The 21,349-nt window shown below is 43.7% G+C and overlaps 1 protein-coding gene across 6 annotated transcripts in view; it reads right to left on the reverse strand.

The window, feature by feature from the left end:
• Positions 1-21,349, reverse strand: part of LOC140105956 (pancreatic triacylglycerol lipase-like) — an 88,398-nt gene that overhangs the window by 55,435 nt on the left and 11,614 nt on the right. The window contains exon 1 of one of the 6 annotated variants that reach the window (XM_072130082.1): positions 15,646-15,938. The exons of 4 other annotated variants lie outside the window; for them this stretch is intronic. In XM_072130082.1, the coding sequence (XP_071986183.1) occupies positions 15,646-15,846 (201 nt within the window). In that variant the 5' untranslated portion in view covers positions 15,847-15,938. Of the gene's footprint in view, positions 1-15,645; positions 15,939-21,349 lie in introns of those variants that run through there. One more of the 6 variants, XM_072130081.1, reaches the window with a different exon arrangement.

A 21,349-nucleotide genomic window follows, 5' to 3' on the forward strand; every position in this document is an offset into this window, starting at 1 on the left:
TACGATAGGAGCCAAGTGCGAGGATCCTGTATATATACGATAGGAGCCAAGTGAGAGGATCCTGTATATATACGATAGATGCCAAGTGTGAGGATCCTGTATATATACGATAGGAGCCAAGTGCGAGGATCCTGTATATATACGATAGGAGCCAAGTGAGAGGATCCTGTATATATACGAAAGGAGCCAAGTGCGAGGATCCTGTATATATACGATAGGAGCCAAGTGCGAGGATCCTGTATGTATACGATAGGAGCCAAGTGAGAGGATCCTGTATATATACGATAGGAGCCAAGTGCGAGGATCCTGTATATATACGATAGGAGCCAAGTGCGAGGATCCTGTATATATACGATAGGAGCCAAGTGAGAGGATCCTGTATATATACGATAGATGCCAAATGTGAGGATCCTGTATATATACCATAGGAGCCAAGTGCCAGGATCCTGTATATATACGATAGATGCCAAGTGAGAGGATCTTGTATATATACGATAGATGCCAAGTGAGAGGATCCTGTATATATACGATAGATGCCAAGTGAGAGGATCCTGTATATATACGATAGATGCCAAGTGCGAGGATCCTGTATATATACGATAGATGCCAAGTGCGAGGATCCTGTATATATACGATAGATGCCAAGTGCGAGGATCCTGTATATATACGATAGATGCCAAGTGCCAGGATCCTATATATATACGACAGGAGCCAAGTGAGAGGATCCTGTATATATACCATAGGAGCCAAGTGAGAGGATCCTGTATATATACGATAGGAGCCAAGTGAGAGGATCCTGTATATATACGATAGATGCCAAGTGCCAGGATCCTGTATATATACGATAGGAGCCAAGTGCGAGGATCCTGTATATAAACGATAGGAGCCAAGTGCGAGGATCCTGTATATATACGATAGGAGCCAAGTGCCAGGATCCTGTATATATACGATAGGAGCCAAGTGCCAGGATCCTGTATATATACAATAGGAGCCAAGTGCCAGGATCCTGTATATATACTATAGGAGCCAAGTGCGAGGATCCTGTATATATACGATAGGAGCCAAGTGCCAGGATCCTGTATATATACGATAGATGCCAAGTGCGAGGATCCTGTATATATACGATAGGAGCCAAGTGCGAGGATCCTGTATATATACGATAGATGCCAAGTGCGAGGATCCTGTATATATACGATAGATGCCAAGTGTGAGGATCCTGTATATATATGATAGATGCCAAGTGCGAGGATCCTGTATATATACAACAGCAGCCAAGTGTGAGGATCCTGTATATATACGATAGGAGCCAAGTGCGAGGATCCTGTATATATACAACAGCAGCCAAGTGCGAGGATCCTGTATATATACGAAAGGAGCCAAGTGCGAGGATCCTGTATATATACGATAGGAGCCAAGTGCGAGGATCCTGTATATATACGATAGGAGCCAAGTGCGAGGATCCTGTATATATACGATAGGAGCCAAGTGAGAGGATCCTGTATATATACGATAGATGCCAAGTGTGAGGATCCTGTATATATACCATAGGAGCCAAGTGCCAGGATCCTGTATATATACGAAAGGAGCCAAGTGCCAGGATCCTGTATATATGCGATAGGAGCCAAGTGTGAGGATCCTGTATATATACGATAGGAGCCAAGTGCGAGGATCCTGTATATATACGATAGGAGCCAAGTGTGAGGATCCTGTATATATACGAAAGGAGCCAAGTGCCAGGATCCTGTATATATACGAAAGGAGCCAAGTGCCAGGATCCTGTATGTATACGATAGGAGCCAAGTGAGAGGATCCTGTATATATACGATAGGAGCCAAGTGCGAGGATCCTGTATATATACGAAAGGAGCCAAGTGCCAGGATCCTGTATATATACGATAGGAGCCAAGTGCGAGGATCCTGTATATATACGATAGGAGCCAAGTGCGAGGATCCTGTATATATACGATAGGAGCCAAGTGAGAGGATCCTGTATATATACGATAGATGCCAAGTGTGAGGATCCTGTATATATACGATAGGAGCCAAGTGAGAGGATCCTGTATATATACGATAGATGCCAAGTGAGAGGATCCTGTATATATACGATAGATGCCAAGTGCGAGGATCCTGTATATATACGATAGATGCCAAGTGCGAGGATCCTGTATATATACGATAGATGCCAAGTGCGAGGATCCTGTATATATACGATAGATGCCAAGCGCCAGGATCCTGTATATATACGATACGATATATATACAAGTGCAAGGATCCTGTATATATACGATAGATGCCAAGTGCCAGGATCCTGTATATATACGACAGGAGCCAAGTGAGAGGATCCTGTATATATACGATAGGAGCCAAGTGCGAGGATCCTGTATATATACGATAGGAGCCAAGTGCAAAGATCCTGTATATATACGATAGGAGCCAAGTGAGAGGATCCTGTATATATACGATAGATGCCAAGTGCCAGGATCCTGTATATATACGATAGGAGCCAAGTGCGAGGATCCTGTATATATACGATAGGAGCCAAGTGCGAGGATCCTGTATATATACGATAGGAGCCAAGTGCCAGGATCCTGTATATATACGATAGGAGCCAAGTGCCAGGATCCTGTATATATACAATAGGAGCCAAGTGCCAGGATCCTGTATATATACTATAGGAGCCAAGTGTGAGGATCCTGTATATATACGATAGGAGCCAAATGCCAGGATCCTGTATATATACGATAGATGCCAAGTGCGAGGATCCTGTATATATACGATAGGAGCCAAGTGCGAGGATCCTGTATATATACGATAGATGCCAAGTGCGAGGATCCTGTATATATACGATAGATGCCAAGTGTGAGGATCCTGTATATATATGATAGATGCCAAGTGCGAGGATCCTGTATATATACAACAGCAGCCAAGTGTGAGGATCCTGTATATATACGAAAGGAGCCAAGTGCGAGGATCCTGTATATATACGATAGGAGCCAAGTGCGAGGATCCTGTATATATACGATAGGAGCCAAGTGCGAGGATCCTGTATATATACGATAGGAGCCAAGTGAGAGGATCCTGTATATATACGATAGATGCCAAATGTGAGGATCCTGTATATATACCATAGGAGCCAAGTGCCAGGATCCTGTATATATACGATAGATGCCAAGTGAGAGGATCTTGTATATATACGATAGATGCCAAGTGAGAGGATCCTGTATATATACGATAGATGCCAAGTGAGAGGATCCTGTATATATACGATAGATGCCAAGTGCGAGGATCCTGTATATATACGATAGATGCCAAGTGCGAGGATCCTGTATATATACAATAGATGCCAAGTGCGAGGATCCTGTATATATACGATAGATGCCAAGTGCGAGGATCCTGTATATATACGATAGATGCCAAGCGCCAGGATCCTGTATATATACGATAGGAGCCAAGTGAGAGGATCCTGTATATATACGATAGATGCCAAGTGCGAGGATCCTGTATATATACGATAGATGCCAAGTGTGAGGATCCTGTATATATATGATAGATGCCAAGTGCGAGGATCCTGTATATATACAACAGCAGCCAAGTGTGAGGATCCTGTATATATACGAAAGGAGCCAAGTGCGAGGATCCTGTATATATACGATAGGAGCCAAGTGCGAGGATCCTGTATATATACGATAGGAGCCAAGTGCGAGGATCCTGTATATATACGATAGGAGCCAAGTGAGAGGATCCTGTATATATACGATAGATGCCAAATGTGAGGATCCTGTATATATACCATAGGAGCCAAGTGCCAGGATCCTGTATATATACGATAGATGCCAAGTGAGAGGATCCTGTATATATACGATAGATGCCAAGTGAGAGGATCCTGTATATATACGATAGATGCCAAGTGCGAGGATCCTGTATATATACGATAGATGCCAAGTGCGAGGATCCTGTATATATACAATAGATGCCAAGTGCGAGGATCCTGTATATATACGATAGATGCCAAGTGCGAGGATCCTGTATATATACGATAGATGCCAAGTGCGAGGATCCTGTATATATACGATAGATGCCAAGCGCCAGGATCCTGTATATATACGATAGGAGCCAAGTGAGAGGATCCTGTATATATACGATAGATGCCAAGTGCGAGGATCCTGTATATATACGATAGATGCCAAGTGTGAGGATCCTGTATATATATGATAGATGCCAAGTGCGAGGATCCTGTATATATACAACAGCAGCCAAGTGTGAGGATCCTGTATATATACGAAAGGAGCCAAGTGCGAGGATCCTGTATATATACGATAGGAGCCAAGTGCGAGGATCCTGTATATATACGATAGGAGCCAAGTGCGAGGATCCTGTATATATACGATAGGAGCCAAGTGAGAGGATCCTGTATATATACGATAGATGCCAAATGTGAGGATCCTGTATATATACCATAGGAGCCAAGTGCCAGGATCCTGTATATATACGATAGATGCCAAGTGAGAGGATCTTGTATATATACGATAGATGCCAAGTGAGAGGATCCTGTATATATACGATAGATGCCAAGTGAGAGGATCCTGTATATATACGATAGATGCCAAGTGCGAGGATCCTGTATATATACGATAGATGCCAAGTGCGAGGATCCTGTATATATACAATAGATGCCAAGTGCGAGGATCCTGTATATATACGATAGATGCCAAGTGCGAGGATCCTGTATATATACGATAGATGCCAAGTGCGAGGATCCTGTATATATACGATAGATGCCAAGCGCCAGGATCCTGTATATATACGATAGGAGCCAAGTCCAAGGATCCTGTATATATACGATAGATGCCAAGTGCCAGGATCCTGTATATATACGACAGGAGCCAAGTGAGAGGATCCTGTATATATACGATAGGAGCCAAGTGAGAGGATCCTGTATATATACGATAGATGCCAAGTGCAAGGATCCTGTATATATATGATAGATGCCAAGTGCCAGGATCCTGTATATATACGATAGGAGCCAAGTGCGAGGATCCTGTATATATACGATAGATGCCAAGTGCGAGGATCCTGTATATATACGAAAGGAGCCAAGTGAGAGGATCCTGTATATATACGATAGATGCCAAGTGCCAGGATCCTGTATATATACGATAGATGCCAAGTGCAAGGATCCTGTATATATATGATAGATGACAAGTGCCAGGATCCTGTATATATACGATAGATGCCAAGTGCGAGGATCCTGTATATATACGATAGATGCCAAGTGAGAGGATCCTGTATATATACTATAGGAGCCAAGTGCGAGGATCCTGTATATATACGATAGGAGCCAAGTGAGAGGATCCTGTATATATAAGATAGATGCCAAGTGCGAGGATCCTGTATATATACGATAGGAGCCAAGTGAGAGGATCCTGTATATATACGATAGATGCCAAGTGCGAGGATCCTGTATATATACGATAGGAGCCAAGTGAGAGGATCCTGTATATATACGATAGGAGCCAAGTGCCAGGATCCTGTATATATACGATAGATGCCAAGTGCGAGGATCCTGTATATATACGATAGATGCCAAGTGCGAGGATCCTGTATATATACGATAGATGCCAAGTGCGAGGATCCTGTATATATACGATAGATGCCAAGTGCGAGGATCCTGTATATATATGATAGATGCCAAGCGCGAGGATCCTTTATATATACGATAGGAGCCAAGTGCCAGGATCCTGTATATATACGATAGGAGCCAAGTGCAATGATCCTGTATATATACGATAGATGCCAAGTGCCAGGATCCTGTATATATACGACAGGAGCCAAGTGTGAGGATCCTGTATATATATGATAGATGCCAAGTGCGAGGATCCTGTATATATACGATAGATGCCAAGTGCCAGGATCCTGTATATATACGATAGATGCCAAGTGCGAGGATCCTGTATATATACGATAGATGCCAAGTGCCAGGATCCTGTATATATACGATAGATGCCAAGTGCGAGGATCCTGTATATATACGATAGGAGCCAAGTGAGAGGATCCTGTATATATATGATAGATGCCAAGTGCGAGGATCCTGTATATATACGATAGATGCCAAGTGCCAGGATCCTGTATATATACGATAGATGCCAAGTGCGAGGATCCTGTATATATACGATAGATGCCAAGTGCCAGGATCCTGTATATATACGATAGATGCCAAGTGCGAGGATCCTGTATATATACGATAGATGCCAAGTGCGAGGATCCTGTATATATACGATAGGAGCCAAGTGAGAGGATCCTGTATATATACGATAGATGCCAAGTGCGAGGATCCTGTATATATACGATAGGAGCCAAGTGAGAGGATCCTGTATATATACGATAGATGACAAGTGCGAGGATCCTGTATACGATAGGAGCCAAGTGCGAGGATCCTGTATATATACGATAGGAGCCAAGTGCCAGGATCCTGTATATATATGATAGGAGCCAAGTGCCAGGATCCTGTATATATATGATAGGAGCCAAGTGCCAGGATCCTGTATATATACCATAGGAGCCAAGTGCCAGGATCCTGTATATATACGATAGGAGCCAAGTGAGAGGATCCTGTATATATACGATAGATGCCAAGTGAGAGGATCCTGTATATATACGATAGGAACTAAGTGCGAGGATCCTGTATATATACGATAGGAGCTAAGTGCGAGGATCCTGTATATATACGATAGATGCCAAGTGCCAGGATCCTGTATATATACGATAGATGACAAGTGCGAGGATCCTGTATATATACGATAGATGCCAAGTGCGAGGATCCTGTATATATACGATAGGAGCCAAGTGCGAGGATCCTGTATATATACGATAGGAGCCAAGTGCGAGGATCCTGTATATATACGATAGGAGCCAAGTGAGAGGATCCTGTATATATACGATAGATGCCAAGTGTGAGGATCCTGTATATATACGATAGGAGCCAAGTGCGAGGATCCTGTATATATACGATAGGAGCCAAGTGAGAGGATCCTGTATATATACGAAAGGAGCCAAGTGCGAGGATCCTGTATATATACGATAGGAGCCAAGTGCGAGGATCCTGTATGTATACGATAGGAGCCAAGTGAGAGGATCCTGTATATATACGATAGGAGCCAAGTGCGAGGATCCTGTATATATACGATAGGAGCCAAGTGCGAGGATCCTGTATATATACGATAGGAGCCAAGTGAGAGGATCCTGTATATATACGATAGATGCCAAATGTGAGGATCCTGTATATATACCATAGGAGCCAAGTGCCAGGATCCTGTATATATACGATAGATGCCAAGTGAGAGGATCTTGTATATATACGATAGATGCCAAGTGAGAGGATCCTGTATATATACGATAGATGCCAAGTGAGAGGATCCTGTATATATACGATAGATGCCAAGTGCGAGGATCCTGTATATATACGATAGATGCCAAGTGCGAGGATCCTGTATATATACGATAGATGCCAAGTGCGAGGATCCTGTATATATACGATAGATGCCAAGTGCCAGGATCCTGTATATATACGACAGGAGCCAAGTGAGAGGATCCTGTATATATACGATAGGAGCCAAGTGAGAGGATCCTGTATATATACGATAGGAGCCAAGTGAGAGGATCCTGTATATATACGATAGATGCCAAGTGCCAGGATCCTGTATATATACGATAGGAGCCAAGTGCGAGGATCCTGTATATAAACGATAGGAGCCAAGTGCGAGGATCCTGTATATATACGATAGGAGCCAAGTGCCAGGATCCTGTATATATACGATAGGAGCCAAGTGCCAGGATCCTGTATATATACAATAGGAGCCAAGTGCCAGGATCCTGTATATATACTATAGGAGCCAAGTGCGAGGATCCTGTATATATACGATAGGAGCCAAGTGCCAGGATCCTGTATATATACGATAGATGCCAAGTGCGAGGATCCTGTATATATACGATAGGAGCCAAGTGCGAGGATCCTGTATATATACGATAGATGCCAAGTGCGAGGATCCTGTATATATACGATAGATGCCAAGTGTGAGGATCCTGTATATATATGATAGATGCCAAGTGCGAGGATCCTGTATATATACAACAGCAGCCAAGTGTGAGGATCCTGTATATATACGATAGGAGCCAAGTGCGAGGATCCTGTATATATACAACAGCAGCCAAGTGCGAGGATCCTGTATATATACGAAAGGAGCCAAGTGCGAGGATCCTGTATATATACGATAGGAGCCAAGTGCGAGGATCCTGTATATATACGATAGGAGCCAAGTGCGAGGATCCTGTATATATACGATAGGAGCCAAGTGAGAGGATCCTGTATATATACGATAGATGCCAAGTGTGAGGATCCTGTATATATACCATAGGAGCCAAGTGCCAGGATCCTGTATATATACGAAAGGAGCCAAGTGCCAGGATCCTGTATATATGCGATAGGAGCCAAGTGTGAGGATCCTGTATATATACGATAGGAGCCAAGTGCGAGGATCCTGTATATATACGATAGGAGCCAAGTGTGAGGATCCTGTATATATACGAAAGGAGCCAAGTGCCAGGATCCTGTATATATACGAAAGGAGCCAAGTGCCAGGATCCTGTATGTATACGATAGGAGCCAAGTGAGAGGATCCTGTATATATACGATAGGAGCCAAGTGCGAGGATCCTGTATATATACGATAGGAGCCAAGTGCGAGGATCCTGTATATATACGAAAGGAGCCAAGTGCCAGGATCCTGTATATATACGATAGGAGCCAAGTGCGAGGATCCTGTATATATACGATAGGAGCCAAGTGCGAGGATCCTGTATATATACGATAGGAGCCAAGTGAGAGGATCCTGTATATATACGATAGATGCCAAGTGTGAGGATCCTGTATATATACGATAGGAGCCAAGTGAGAGGATCCTGTATATATACGATAGATGCCAAGTGAGAGGATCCTGTATATATACGATAGATGCCAAGTGCGAGGATCCTGTATATATACGATAGATGCCAAGTGCGAGGATCCTGTATATATACGATAGATGCCAAGTGCGAGGATCCTGTATATATACGATAGATGCCAAGCGCCAGGATCCTGTATATATACGATACGATATATATACAAGTGCAAGGATCCTGTATATATACGATAGATGCCAAGTGCCAGGATCCTGTATATATACGACAGGAGCCAAGTGAGAGGATCCTGTATATATACGATAGGAGCCAAGTGCGAGGATCCTGTATATATACGATAGGAGCCAAGTGCGAGGATCCTGTATATATACGATAGGAGCCAAGTGAGAGGATCCTGTATATATACGATAGATGCCAAGTGCCAGGATCCTGTATATATACGATAGGAGCCAAGTGCGAGGATCCTGTATATATACGATAGGAGCCAAGTGCGAGGATCCTGTATATATACGATAGGAGCCAAGTGCCAGGATCCTGTATATATACGATAGGAGCCAAGTGCCAGGATCCTGTATATATACAATAGGAGCCAAGTGCCAGGATCCTGTATATATACTATAGGAGCCAAGTGTGAGGATCCTGTATATATACGATAGGAGCCAAATGCCAGGATCCTGTATATATACGATAGATGCCAAGTGCGAGGATCCTGTATATATACGATAGGAGCCAAGTGCGAGGATCCTGTATATATACGATAGATGCCAAGTGCGAGGATCCTGTATATATACGATAGATGCCAAGTGTGAGGATCCTGTATATATATGATAGATGCCAAGTGCGAGGATCCTGTATATATACAACAGCAGCCAAGTGTGAGGATCCTGTATATATACGAAAGGAGCCAAGTGCGAGGATCCTGTATATATACGATAGGAGCCAAGTGCGAGGATCCTGTATATATACGATAGGAGCCAAGTGCGAGGATCCTGTATATATACGATAGGAGCCAAGTGAGAGGATCCTGTATATATACGATAGATGCCAAATGTGAGGATCCTGTATATATACCATAGGAGCCAAGTGCCAGGATCCTGTATATATACGATAGATGCCAAGTGAGAGGATCTTGTATATATACGATAGATGCCAAGTGAGAGGATCCTGTATATATACGATAGATGCCAAGTGAGAGGATCCTGTATATATACGATAGATGCCAAGTGCGAGGATCCTGTATATATACGATAGATGCCAAGTGCGAGGATCCTGTATATATACAATAGATGCCAAGTGCGAGGATCCTGTATATATACGATAGATGCCAAGTGCGAGGATCCTGTATATATACGATAGATGCCAAGTGCGAGGATCCTGTATATATACGATAGATGCCAAGCGCCAGGATCCTGTATATATACGATAGGAGCCAAGTGAGAGGATCCTGTATATATACGATAGATGCCAAGTGCGAGGATCCTGTATATATACGATAGATGCCAAGTGTGAGGATCCTGTATATATATGATAGATGCCAAGTGCGAGGATCCTGTATATATACAACAGCAGCCAAGTGTGAGGATCCTGTATATATACGAAAGGAGCCAAGTGCGAGGATCCTGTATATATACGATAGGAGCCAAGTGCGAGGATCCTGTATATATACGATAGGAGCCAAGTGCGAGGATCCTGTATATATACGATAGGAGCCAAGTGAGAGGATCCTGTATATATACGATAGATGCCAAATGTGAGGATCCTGTATATATACCATAGGAGCCAAGTGCCAGGATCCTGTATATATACGATAGATGCCAAGTGAGAGGATCTTGTATATATACGATAGATGCCAAGTGAGAGGATCCTGTATATATACGATAGATGCCAAGTGAGAGGATCCTGTATATATACGATAGATGCCAAGTGCGAGGATCCTGTATATATACGATAGATGCCAAGTGCGAGGATCCTGTATATATACAATAGATGCCAAGTGCGAGGATCCTGTATATATACGATAGATGCCAAGTGCGAGGATCCTGTATATATACGATAGATGCCAAGTGCGAGGATCCTGTATATATACGATAGATGCCAAGCGCCAGGATCCTGTATATATACGATAGGAGCCAAGTGAGAGGATCCTGTATATATACGATAGATGCCAAGTGCGAGGATCCTGTATATATACGATAGATGCCAAGTGTGAGGATCCTGTATATATATGATAGATGCCAAGTGCGAGGATCCTGTATATATACAACAGCAGCCAAGTGTGAGGATCCTGTATATATACGAAAGGAGCCAAGTGCGAGGATCCTGTATATATACGATAGGAGCCAAGTGCGAGGATCCTGTATATATACGATAGGAGCCAAGTGCGAGGATCCTGTATATATACGATAGGAGCCAAGTGAGAGGATCCTGTATATATACGATAGATGCCAAATGTGAGGATCCTGTATATATACCATAGGAGCCAAGTGCCAGGATCCTGTATATATACGATAGATGCCAAGTGAGAGGATCTTGTATATATACGATAGATGCCAAGTGAGAGGATCCTGTATATATACGATAGATGCCAAGTGAGAGGATCCTGTATATATACGATAGATGCCAAGTGCGAGGATCCTGTATATATACGATAGATGCCAAGTGCGAGGATCCTGTATATATACAATAGATGCCAAGTGCGAGGATCCTGTATATATACGATAGATGCCAAGTGCGAGGATCCTGTATATATACGATAGATGCCAAGTGCGAGGATCCTGTATATATACGATAGATGCCAAGCGCCAGGATCCTGTATATATACGATAGGAGCCAAGTCCAAGGATCCTGTATATATACGATAGATGCCAAGTGCCAGGATCCTGTATATATACGACAGGAGCCAAGTGAGAGGATCCTGTATATATACGATAGGAGCCAAGTGAGAGGATCCTGTATATATACGATAGATGCCAAGTGCAAGGATCCTGTATATATATGATAGATGCCAAGTGCCAGGATCCTGTATATATACGATAGGAGCCAAGTGCGAGGATCCTGTATATATACGATAGATGCCAAGTGCGAGGATCCTGTATATATACGAAAGGAGCCAAGTGAGAGGATCCTGTATATATACGATAGATGCCAAGTGCCAGGATCCTGTATATATACGATAGATGCCAAGTGCAAGGATCCTGTATATATATGATAGATGACAAGTGCCAGGATCCTGTATATATACGATAGATGCCAAGTGCGAGGATCCTGTATATATACGATAGATGCCAAGTGAGAGGATCCTGTATATATACTATAGGAGCCAAGTGCGAGGATCCTGTATATATACGATAGGAGCCAAGTGAGAGGATCCTGTATATATAAGATAGATGCCAAGTGCGAGGATCCTGTATATATACGATAGGAGCCAAGTGAGAGGATCCTGTATATATACGATAGATGCCAAGTGCGAGGATCCTGTATATATACGATAGGAGCCAAGTGAGAGGATCCTGTATATATACGATAGGAGCCAAGTGCCAGGATCCTGTATATATACGATAGATGCCAAGTGCGAGGATCCTGTATATATACGATAGATGCCAAGTGCGAGGATCCTGTATATATACGATAGATGCCAAGTGCGAGGATCCTGTATATATACGATAGATGCCAAGTGCGAGGATCCTGTATATATATGATAGATGCCAAGCGCGAGGATCCTTTATATATACGATAGGAGCCAAGTGCCAGGATCCTGTATATATACGATAGGAGCCAAGTGCAATGATCCTGTATATATACGATAGATGCCAAGTGCCAGGATCCTGTATATATACGACAGGAGCCAAGTGTGAGGATCCTGTATATATATGATAGATGCCAAGTGCGAGGATCCTGTATATATACGATAGATGCCAAGTGCCAGGATCCTGTATATATACGATAGATGCCAAGTGCGAGGATCCTGTATATATACGATAGATGCCAAGTGCCAGGATCCTGTATATATACGATAGATGCCAAGTGCGAGGATCCTGTATATATACGATAGGAGCCAAGTGAGAGGATCCTGTATATATACGATAGATGCCAAGTGCGAGGATCCTGTATATATACGATAGGAGCCAAGTGAGAGGATCCTGTATATATACGATAGATGACAAGTGCGAGGATCCTGTATACGATAGGAGCCAAGTGCGAGGATCCTGTATATATACGATAGGAGCCAAGTGCCAGGATCCTGTATATATATGATAGGAGCCAAGTGCCAGGATCCTGTATATATATGATAGGAGCCAAGTGCCAGGATCCTGTATATATACCATAGGAGCCAAGTGCCAGGATCCTGTATATATACGATAGGAGCCAAGTGAGAGGATCCTGTATATATACGATAGATGCCAAGTGAGAGGATCCTGTATATATACGATAGGAACTAAGTGCGAGGATCCTGTATATATACGATAGGAGCTAAGTGCGAGGATCCTGTATATATACGATAGATGCCAAGTGCCAGGATCCTGTATATATACGATAGATGACAAGTGCGAGGATCCTGTATATATACGATAGATGCCAAGTGCGAGGATCCTGTATATATACGATAGGAGCCAAGTGCCAGGATCCTGTATATATACGATAGGAGCCAAGTGCCAGGATCCTGTATATATACGATAGGAGCCAAGTGCCAGGATCCTGTATATATACGATAGGCAGGGGTGAACCTAGCCTCTCTGCTGCCTGAGGCGAACTATAGAAAGACGCCCCCCCCCCCATTGGTGCGTTAATTGTATGTTATGCTAATACCATATAAATACACAATAAATACACAATAGGTAGCCAAACGCATAGTAACATTTGAAAACGCATGCGTACTGACACAGCCAAAACAGCACATGTGAACGCACCCTCAGGTGCTCCCGCAAATTGATAACAGCTCTTTGGAGGGAGCCATGGGCAGGGGTCTTAAAGTGGCAGAGATACTAGGTATGGCAATTGGTGTCCAGGAAGAGAGGTGACTTGGGTTTTGTAAGAGAAAGGAGGAAGCAATTTTTAGGGGTGGTGGACACTGCAGAGCTAAAGATATACCAAATAGGTGGCAAGATCTCTGTGCGGTGTAACAGAGACAGTATGGGGCATATTCAGTAGTGTTTGACTATGAAATACAGATGTGTGTTAAGGAGGTCGCACTTGTTTCGGACGCCATCTTGACTACTGTCCGCCATCTTAGATACAGCGGCCATGTTCCCTAACCATTGTCAAGTTAATGTCATGATTCAAACTTCATTTTATGTAACCTGTTTGCTGGCCTGTCAGCTAATACCCTTTGACATTTAATGAGAAGCCAGTCTGTCCTCGAGGCTGCATAATAATATGATTCTGGAGCCACTTATCTTCTTCTTAGTATAAACAATATCTGTGTACAAGGTCTCTGAGAACTGAGCACAATTAATTAACTTTCTTTTCCCAGAATTTGCTGATGACCAATAGCTTTGCAGTATACTATTCACACCCCTTTGATGATTCTTCTGTTTGTTATATATTATGCATTTTGATTATTAAAGGGGAGAAGATCTTGACTAAGAGATTGACATGTCTTGGTCTCTATGTTCAATCATGAAAGGGTTAATTAGGACTCACCTTACAAAAGTCAAGAGGGCTGTTGGGGCCCTGCATAAAAATCCCTAACAATGTGGCAGATTTCTCATACCAGATACTGTGCAGGGAGCAGGACTGACTATATGGTAGCCATCTATAATGCTGTGTAGTTCCACAGGGACTTTTATTATCACATATAGCCAAGATGCAGGAAGTCCTGCTGCTCGCAGGTTGTTTGCTCCTGTAATGTCAACTAAATAAGCCCTAAGTGACAGCCAGGAGGAATAAATTGCAGCAGGGACATTGTGGGGGACTATATTTAGTGGGACACATTGGCCCAGATTTATTGAAGTGTTTGTGCCAGTTTTCTGTCTGACTTTGCACTGAAAAGAACGTGTAAACTGCTTGTACATGTGTTTCAAGTGTCTGCACCAGTTTTGCGTTGTGGCCGTGCTATATGCATTGCAATACAAATCTCTGCACATAAAAGCGGGTGTTCCGTGTCGGACCGTACACCACATCTATCATGCAGAGTCCGACAGAAATGTGTTGCACATTCTATGTTAAAGGGGCACAAAAAAAAGTTGGTGCACTCTGTCTGAGCTGTGTATAGGGCGCCAGATTCATGGAGCACCCTGCATATTTTGGGGAACATCAATTATAGGCTGGCTCTAAATTTACCAGCATATGATGCTGCTCCCATTCCCCAATGCTTGCTGGATCTATCACAAAGCTCCGGACTCCTGATATATTCAGGCCGCCGTAGCTCTTCTACACCAGAGCTGACCTGGTGTAGATATTCCCCATAACCTGCACCGGAACGGCACAGGCTATAGGCAGTGCGTAGGCGAAAGGCAGCATCACCCTTGCCATCCCACTGCACGCTACTCTCAGGCTCTGCATCCTGTACACCTGTTTTCAAGTTTACAAGCTGTGATAAATATCCCCTTCACAGGCAAAGTGCATCTAGTGTAGTTTGCACAGTTTTTGATAAATGTGGGCCAGTGGGTGAGGTGTGCATTAACAGCAGGGCAAGAGTGAATATCAATCCCAGTGATTTTACTGTATCTCCTGCCAGACACAGCTACACATTGTACCTGACCTCCCTTCCCCGTGCACAGGGGCTGCAGCCTCTTATCTCCATAGTCTCCACCGCTCAGCAATGATCGTCCATCAACTCCTGCTCCGTGTTCCCGGGCTTCGGTCTTGTTCAGAGAGGAGGAGGAGGGAGCTATCATGCACTTCATCCAGCAGCAGTGAGAGACTAGCTCATCTCTGTAATCCCCTGCCCCATCCATATATCTTGTGCAGACCAGATCTCCAGACGGAGGTCATCAGGGGGACTGTCAGATGCTGGAGCAGGGAATGGGTGCGTGCCACGGCCTGTGCACCCTGTGATCCTCTGCTTAGACAGACAGTACCTACAGCACAAGCACGCACGCGATGTGGGTGATGGTCGCCGGCACTGCATCAGTCACAGGTCCAGCACTGCACTGAGCAAGGTACATGTCACAGTGGCGCCGCTGCCTGAATGTGATGTGTGAACTACTTGCAGTGGCTGCGCCACTAACTTGTATCGCAGCGAGCAAGACCTACAGTCAGATCATCGACATCTTCATATGGGGACGCCCATATGAAGATCTGACTGCGGCTCCACACTAATCACTTCAGTCTACTGCACCCTCCTCCTGCTGACTGACTTTTAGCCAGGACATGCCGCATTCATGATTATTTTAACGGGGCATGTCCTTGCTTTACCGACCTCAAGTTCCTGCATGATGTCGGCATGCCGCCCCCTCGTTTCCACCAGGGGGCGCCGCCCGAGGCGAGATTCTCAACTCGCCTCATGGGTGGTGCGCCCCTGACGATAGGAGCCAAGTGAGAGGATCCTGTATATATACGATAGATGACAAGTGCGAGGATCCTGTATACGATAGGAGCCAAGTGCGAGGATCCTGTATGTATACGATAGGAGCCAAGTGCGAGGATCCTGTATATATACGATAGGAGCCAAGTGCCAGGATCCTGTATATATATGATAGGAGCCAAGTGCCAGGATCCTGTATATATACAATAGGAGCCAAGTGCCAGGATCCTGTATATATACGATAGATGCCAAGTGCGAGGATCCTGTATATATACGATAGATGCCAAGTGCCAGGATCCTGTATATATACGATAGATGCCAAGTGTGAGGATCCTGTATATATACCATAGGAGCCAAGTGCCAGGATCCTGTATATATACGATAGATGCCAAGTGCGAGGATCCTGTATATATACGATAGATGCCAAGTGCGAGGATCCTGTATATATACGATAAATGCCAAGTGAGAGGATCCTGTATATATACGATAAATGCCAAGTGCCAGGATCCTGTATATATACGACAGGAGCCAAGTGAGAGGATCCTGTATATATACGATAGGAGCCAAGTGAGAGGATCCTGTATATATACGATAGATGCCAAGTGCAAGGATCCTGTATATATATGATAGATGACAAGTGCCAGGATCCTGTATATATACGATAGATGCCTAGTGCCAGGATCCTGTATATATACGATAGATGCCAAGTGCGAGGATCCTGTATATATACGATAGATGCCAAGCGCGAGGATCCTGTATATATACGATAGGAGCCAAGTGAGAGGATCCTGTATATATACGATAGATGCCAAGCGCGAGGATCCTGTATATATACGATAGGAGCCAAGTGCCAGGATCCTGTATATATACGATAGGAGCCAAGTGCAAGGATCCTGTATATATACGATAGATGCCAAGTGCCAGGATCCTGTATATATACGACAAGAGCCAAGTGAGAGGATCCTGTATATATACGATAGGAGCCAAGTGCAAGGATCCTGTATATATACGATAGGAGCCAAGTGCAAGGATCCTGTATATATACGATAGATGCCAAGTGCCAGGATCCTGTATATATACGACAGGAGCCAAGTGAGAGGATCCTGTATATATACGATAGGAGCCAAGTGAGAGGATCCTGTATATATACGATAGATGCCAAGTGAGAGGATCCTGTATATATATGATAGATGCCAAGTGCCAGGATCCTGTATATATACGATAGATGCCAAGTGCGAGGATCCTGTATATATATGATAGGAGCCAAGTGCCAGGATCCTGTATATATACAATAGGAGCCAAGTGCGAGGATCCTGTATATATACGATAGGAGCCAAGTGCCAGGATCCTGTATATATACGATAGATGCCAAGTGCGAGGATCCTGTATATATACGATAGGAGCCAAGTGAGAGGATCCTGTATATATACGATAGATGCCAAGTGCGAGGATCCTGTATATATACGATAGATGCCAAGTGCCAGGATCCTGTATATATACGATAGATGCCAAGTGCGAGGATCCTGTATATATACGATAGGAGCCAAGTGAGAGGATGCTGTATATATACGATAGATGACAAGTGCGAGGATCCTGTATATATACGATAGATGCCAAGTGCGAGGATCCTGTATATATATGATAGGAGCCAAGTGCCAGGATCCTGTATATATACGATAGGAGCCAAGTGAGAGGATCCTGTATATATACGATAGATGACAAGTGCGAGGATCCTGTATATGATAGGAGCCAAGTGCGAGGATCCTGTATGTATACGATAGGAGCCAAGTGCGAGGATCCTGTATATATACGATAGATGACAAGTGTGAGGATCCTGTATATATACGATAGGAGCCAAGTGCCAGGATCCTGTATATATACAATAGGAGCCAAGTGCCAGGATCCTGTATATATACGATAGGAGCCAAGTGCGAGGATCCTGTATATATACGATAGATGCCAAGTGCGAGGATCCTGTATATATACGATAGATGCCAAGTGCGAGGATCCTGTATATATACGATAGATGCCAAGTGCGAGGATCCTGTATATATACGATAGATGCCAAGTGCGAGGATCCTGTATATATACGATAGATGCCAAGTGCCAGGATCCTGTATATATACGATAGGAGCCAAGTGCCAGGATCCTGTATATATACGATAGGAGCTAAGTGCGAGGATCCTGTATATATACAATAGGAGCCAAGTGCCAGGATCCTGTATATATACAATAGGAGCCAAGTGCCAGGATCCTGTATATATACGATAGGAGCCAAGTGAGAGGATCCTGTATATATACAATAGGAGCCAAGTGCCAGGATCCTGTATATATACGATAGGAGCCAAGTGCCAGGATCCTGTATATATACAATAGGAGCCAAGTGCCAGGATCCTGTATATATACAATAGGAGCCAAGTGCCAGGATCCTGTATATATACAATAGGAGCCAAGTGCCAGGATCCTGTATATATACGATAGGAGCCAATTGCCAGGATCCTGTATATATACGACAGGAGCCAAGTGAGAGGATCCAGTATATATACGATAGGAGCCAAGTGCCAGGATCCTGTATATATACGACAGGAGCCAAGTGCAAGGATCCTGTATATATGCGATAGGAGCCAAGTGTGAGGATCCTGTATATATACGATAGGAGCCAAGTGCCAGGATCGTGTATATATACGACAGGAGCCAAGTGAGAGGATCCAGTATATATACGATAGGAGCCAAGTGCGAGGATCCTGTATATATACGATAGGAGCCAAGTGCCGGAATCCTGTATATTTAAGATAGGAGCCAAGTGCGAGGATCCAGTATATATACGACAGGAGCCAAGTATGAGGATCCTATATACGACAGGAGCCAAGTGCCAGGATCCTGTATATGTACATCAGGAGCCAAGTGTGAGGATCCTGTATATATATGACAGGAGCCAAGTGCCAGGATCCTGTATATATACAACAGCAGCCAAGTGTGAGGATCCTGTATATATACGATAGATGCCAAGTGTGAGGATCCTTTATATATACGATAGGAGCCAAGTGAGAGGATCCTGTATATATACGATAGATGCCAAGCGTGAGGATCCTGTATATATACGATAGGAGCCAAGTGCCAGGATCCTGTATATATACGATAGGAGCCAAGTGCAAGGATCCTGTATATATACGATAGATGCCAAGTGCAAGGATCCTGTATATATACGATAGGAGCCAAGTGCCAGGATCCTGTATATATACGATAGGAGCTAAGTGCGAGGATCCTGTATATATATGATAGATGCCAAGCGCGAGGATCCTGTATATATACGATAGATGCCAAGTGCGAGGATCCTGTATATATATGATAGATGCCAAGTGCCAGGATCCTGTATATATACGATAGATGACAAGTGCGAGGATCCTGTATGTATACGATAGATGCCAAGTGCGAGGATCCTGTATATATACGATAGGAGCCAAGTGCCAGGATCCTGTATATATACGATAGGAGCCAAGTGCCAGGATCCTGTATATATACGATAGGAGCCAAGTGCCAGGATCCTGTATATATACAATAGGAGCCAAGTGCCAGGATCCTGTATATATACAATAGGAGCCAAGTGCCAGGATCCTGTATATATACAATAGGAGCCAAGTGCCAGGATCCTGTATATATACGATAGGAGCCAAGTGAGAGGATCCTGTATATATACAATAGGAGCCAAGTGCCAGGATCCTGTATATATACGATAGGAGCCAAGTGCCAGGATCCTGTATATATACAATAGGAGCCAAGTGCCAGGATCCTGTATATGTACGATAGGAGCCAAGTGCCAGGATCCTGTATATATACGATAGGAGCCAAGTGCCGGAATCCTGTATATTTAACCCCTTAACGCTCTGCGCCGTAGCTCTACGGCGCAGAGGTATAAGGGAAGTATGAAGAGGGCTCACGGGCTGAGTCCTCTTCATACAGAGGTGGGGGTTTTTGCATTTTGCACAAAACCCCCACCGCTAATAACCGCGGTCGGTGCTTGCACCGATCGCGGCTATTAACCCTCTAAACGCCGCCCGCAAAGTCGCGGGCGGCGTTTAAAAGACGGCGGCGCGCGGGCGCCGCCATCTTTTTTCCGATCGCCACGCCCCCGAACGTCATCGGGGGGCGGCGATCGGTTACCATGGTAGCCTCGGGTCTTCTCTTGACACGAGGCTACATGGTTTATGCAGGTTCGTTACAATGAGCCAGTGGCTCATTGTAATGTAAGACCTGCAAAAACGCCATATATTGCAATACTGTAGTATTGCAGTATATGGTAGGAGCGATCTGATCATCTAGGGTTATTGTACCCTAGATGGTCTAAAAGATAGTGAAAAAAAAAAGAAAAAAAAAAGTTTAAAAAATAAAAAAAATTAATAAAATATTAAAAGTTCAAATCACCCCCCTTTCCCTAGAACGGATATAAAACATAACAAACAGTAAAAATCACAGACATATTAGGTATCGCCGCGTCCCAAAATGCCCGATCTATCAAAATATAAAAACGGTTACGGCCGGCGGTGACCTCCGAGGCGGGAAATGGCGCCCAAATGTCCGAAATGCGACTTTTACACCTTTTTACATAACATAAAAAATGAAATAAAAAATGATCAAAATGTCGCACAGACCTCAAAATGGTAGCAATGAAAACGTCGCCTCATTTCGCAAAAAATGACCCCTCACACATTTCCGTGCGCCAAAGTATGAAAAAGTTATTAGCGTCAGAAGATGGCAAAAAAATTTTTTTCTTTTTTGTACACATTCGTTTAATTTTTGAAAATGTATTAAAACACAATAAAACCTATATAAATTTGGTATCACCGCGATCGCACCGAACCAAAGAATAAAGTAGGTGTGTTATTTGGAGCGAAGAGTGAAAGTCGTAAAAACTGAGCCCACAAGAACGTGACGCA

This window comes from Engystomops pustulosus, chromosome 11 (genome assembly GCF_040894005.1).
Source record: "Engystomops pustulosus chromosome 11, aEngPut4.maternal, whole genome shotgun sequence".
NCBI lineage: Eukaryota > Metazoa > Chordata > Amphibia > Anura > Leptodactylidae > Engystomops > Engystomops pustulosus.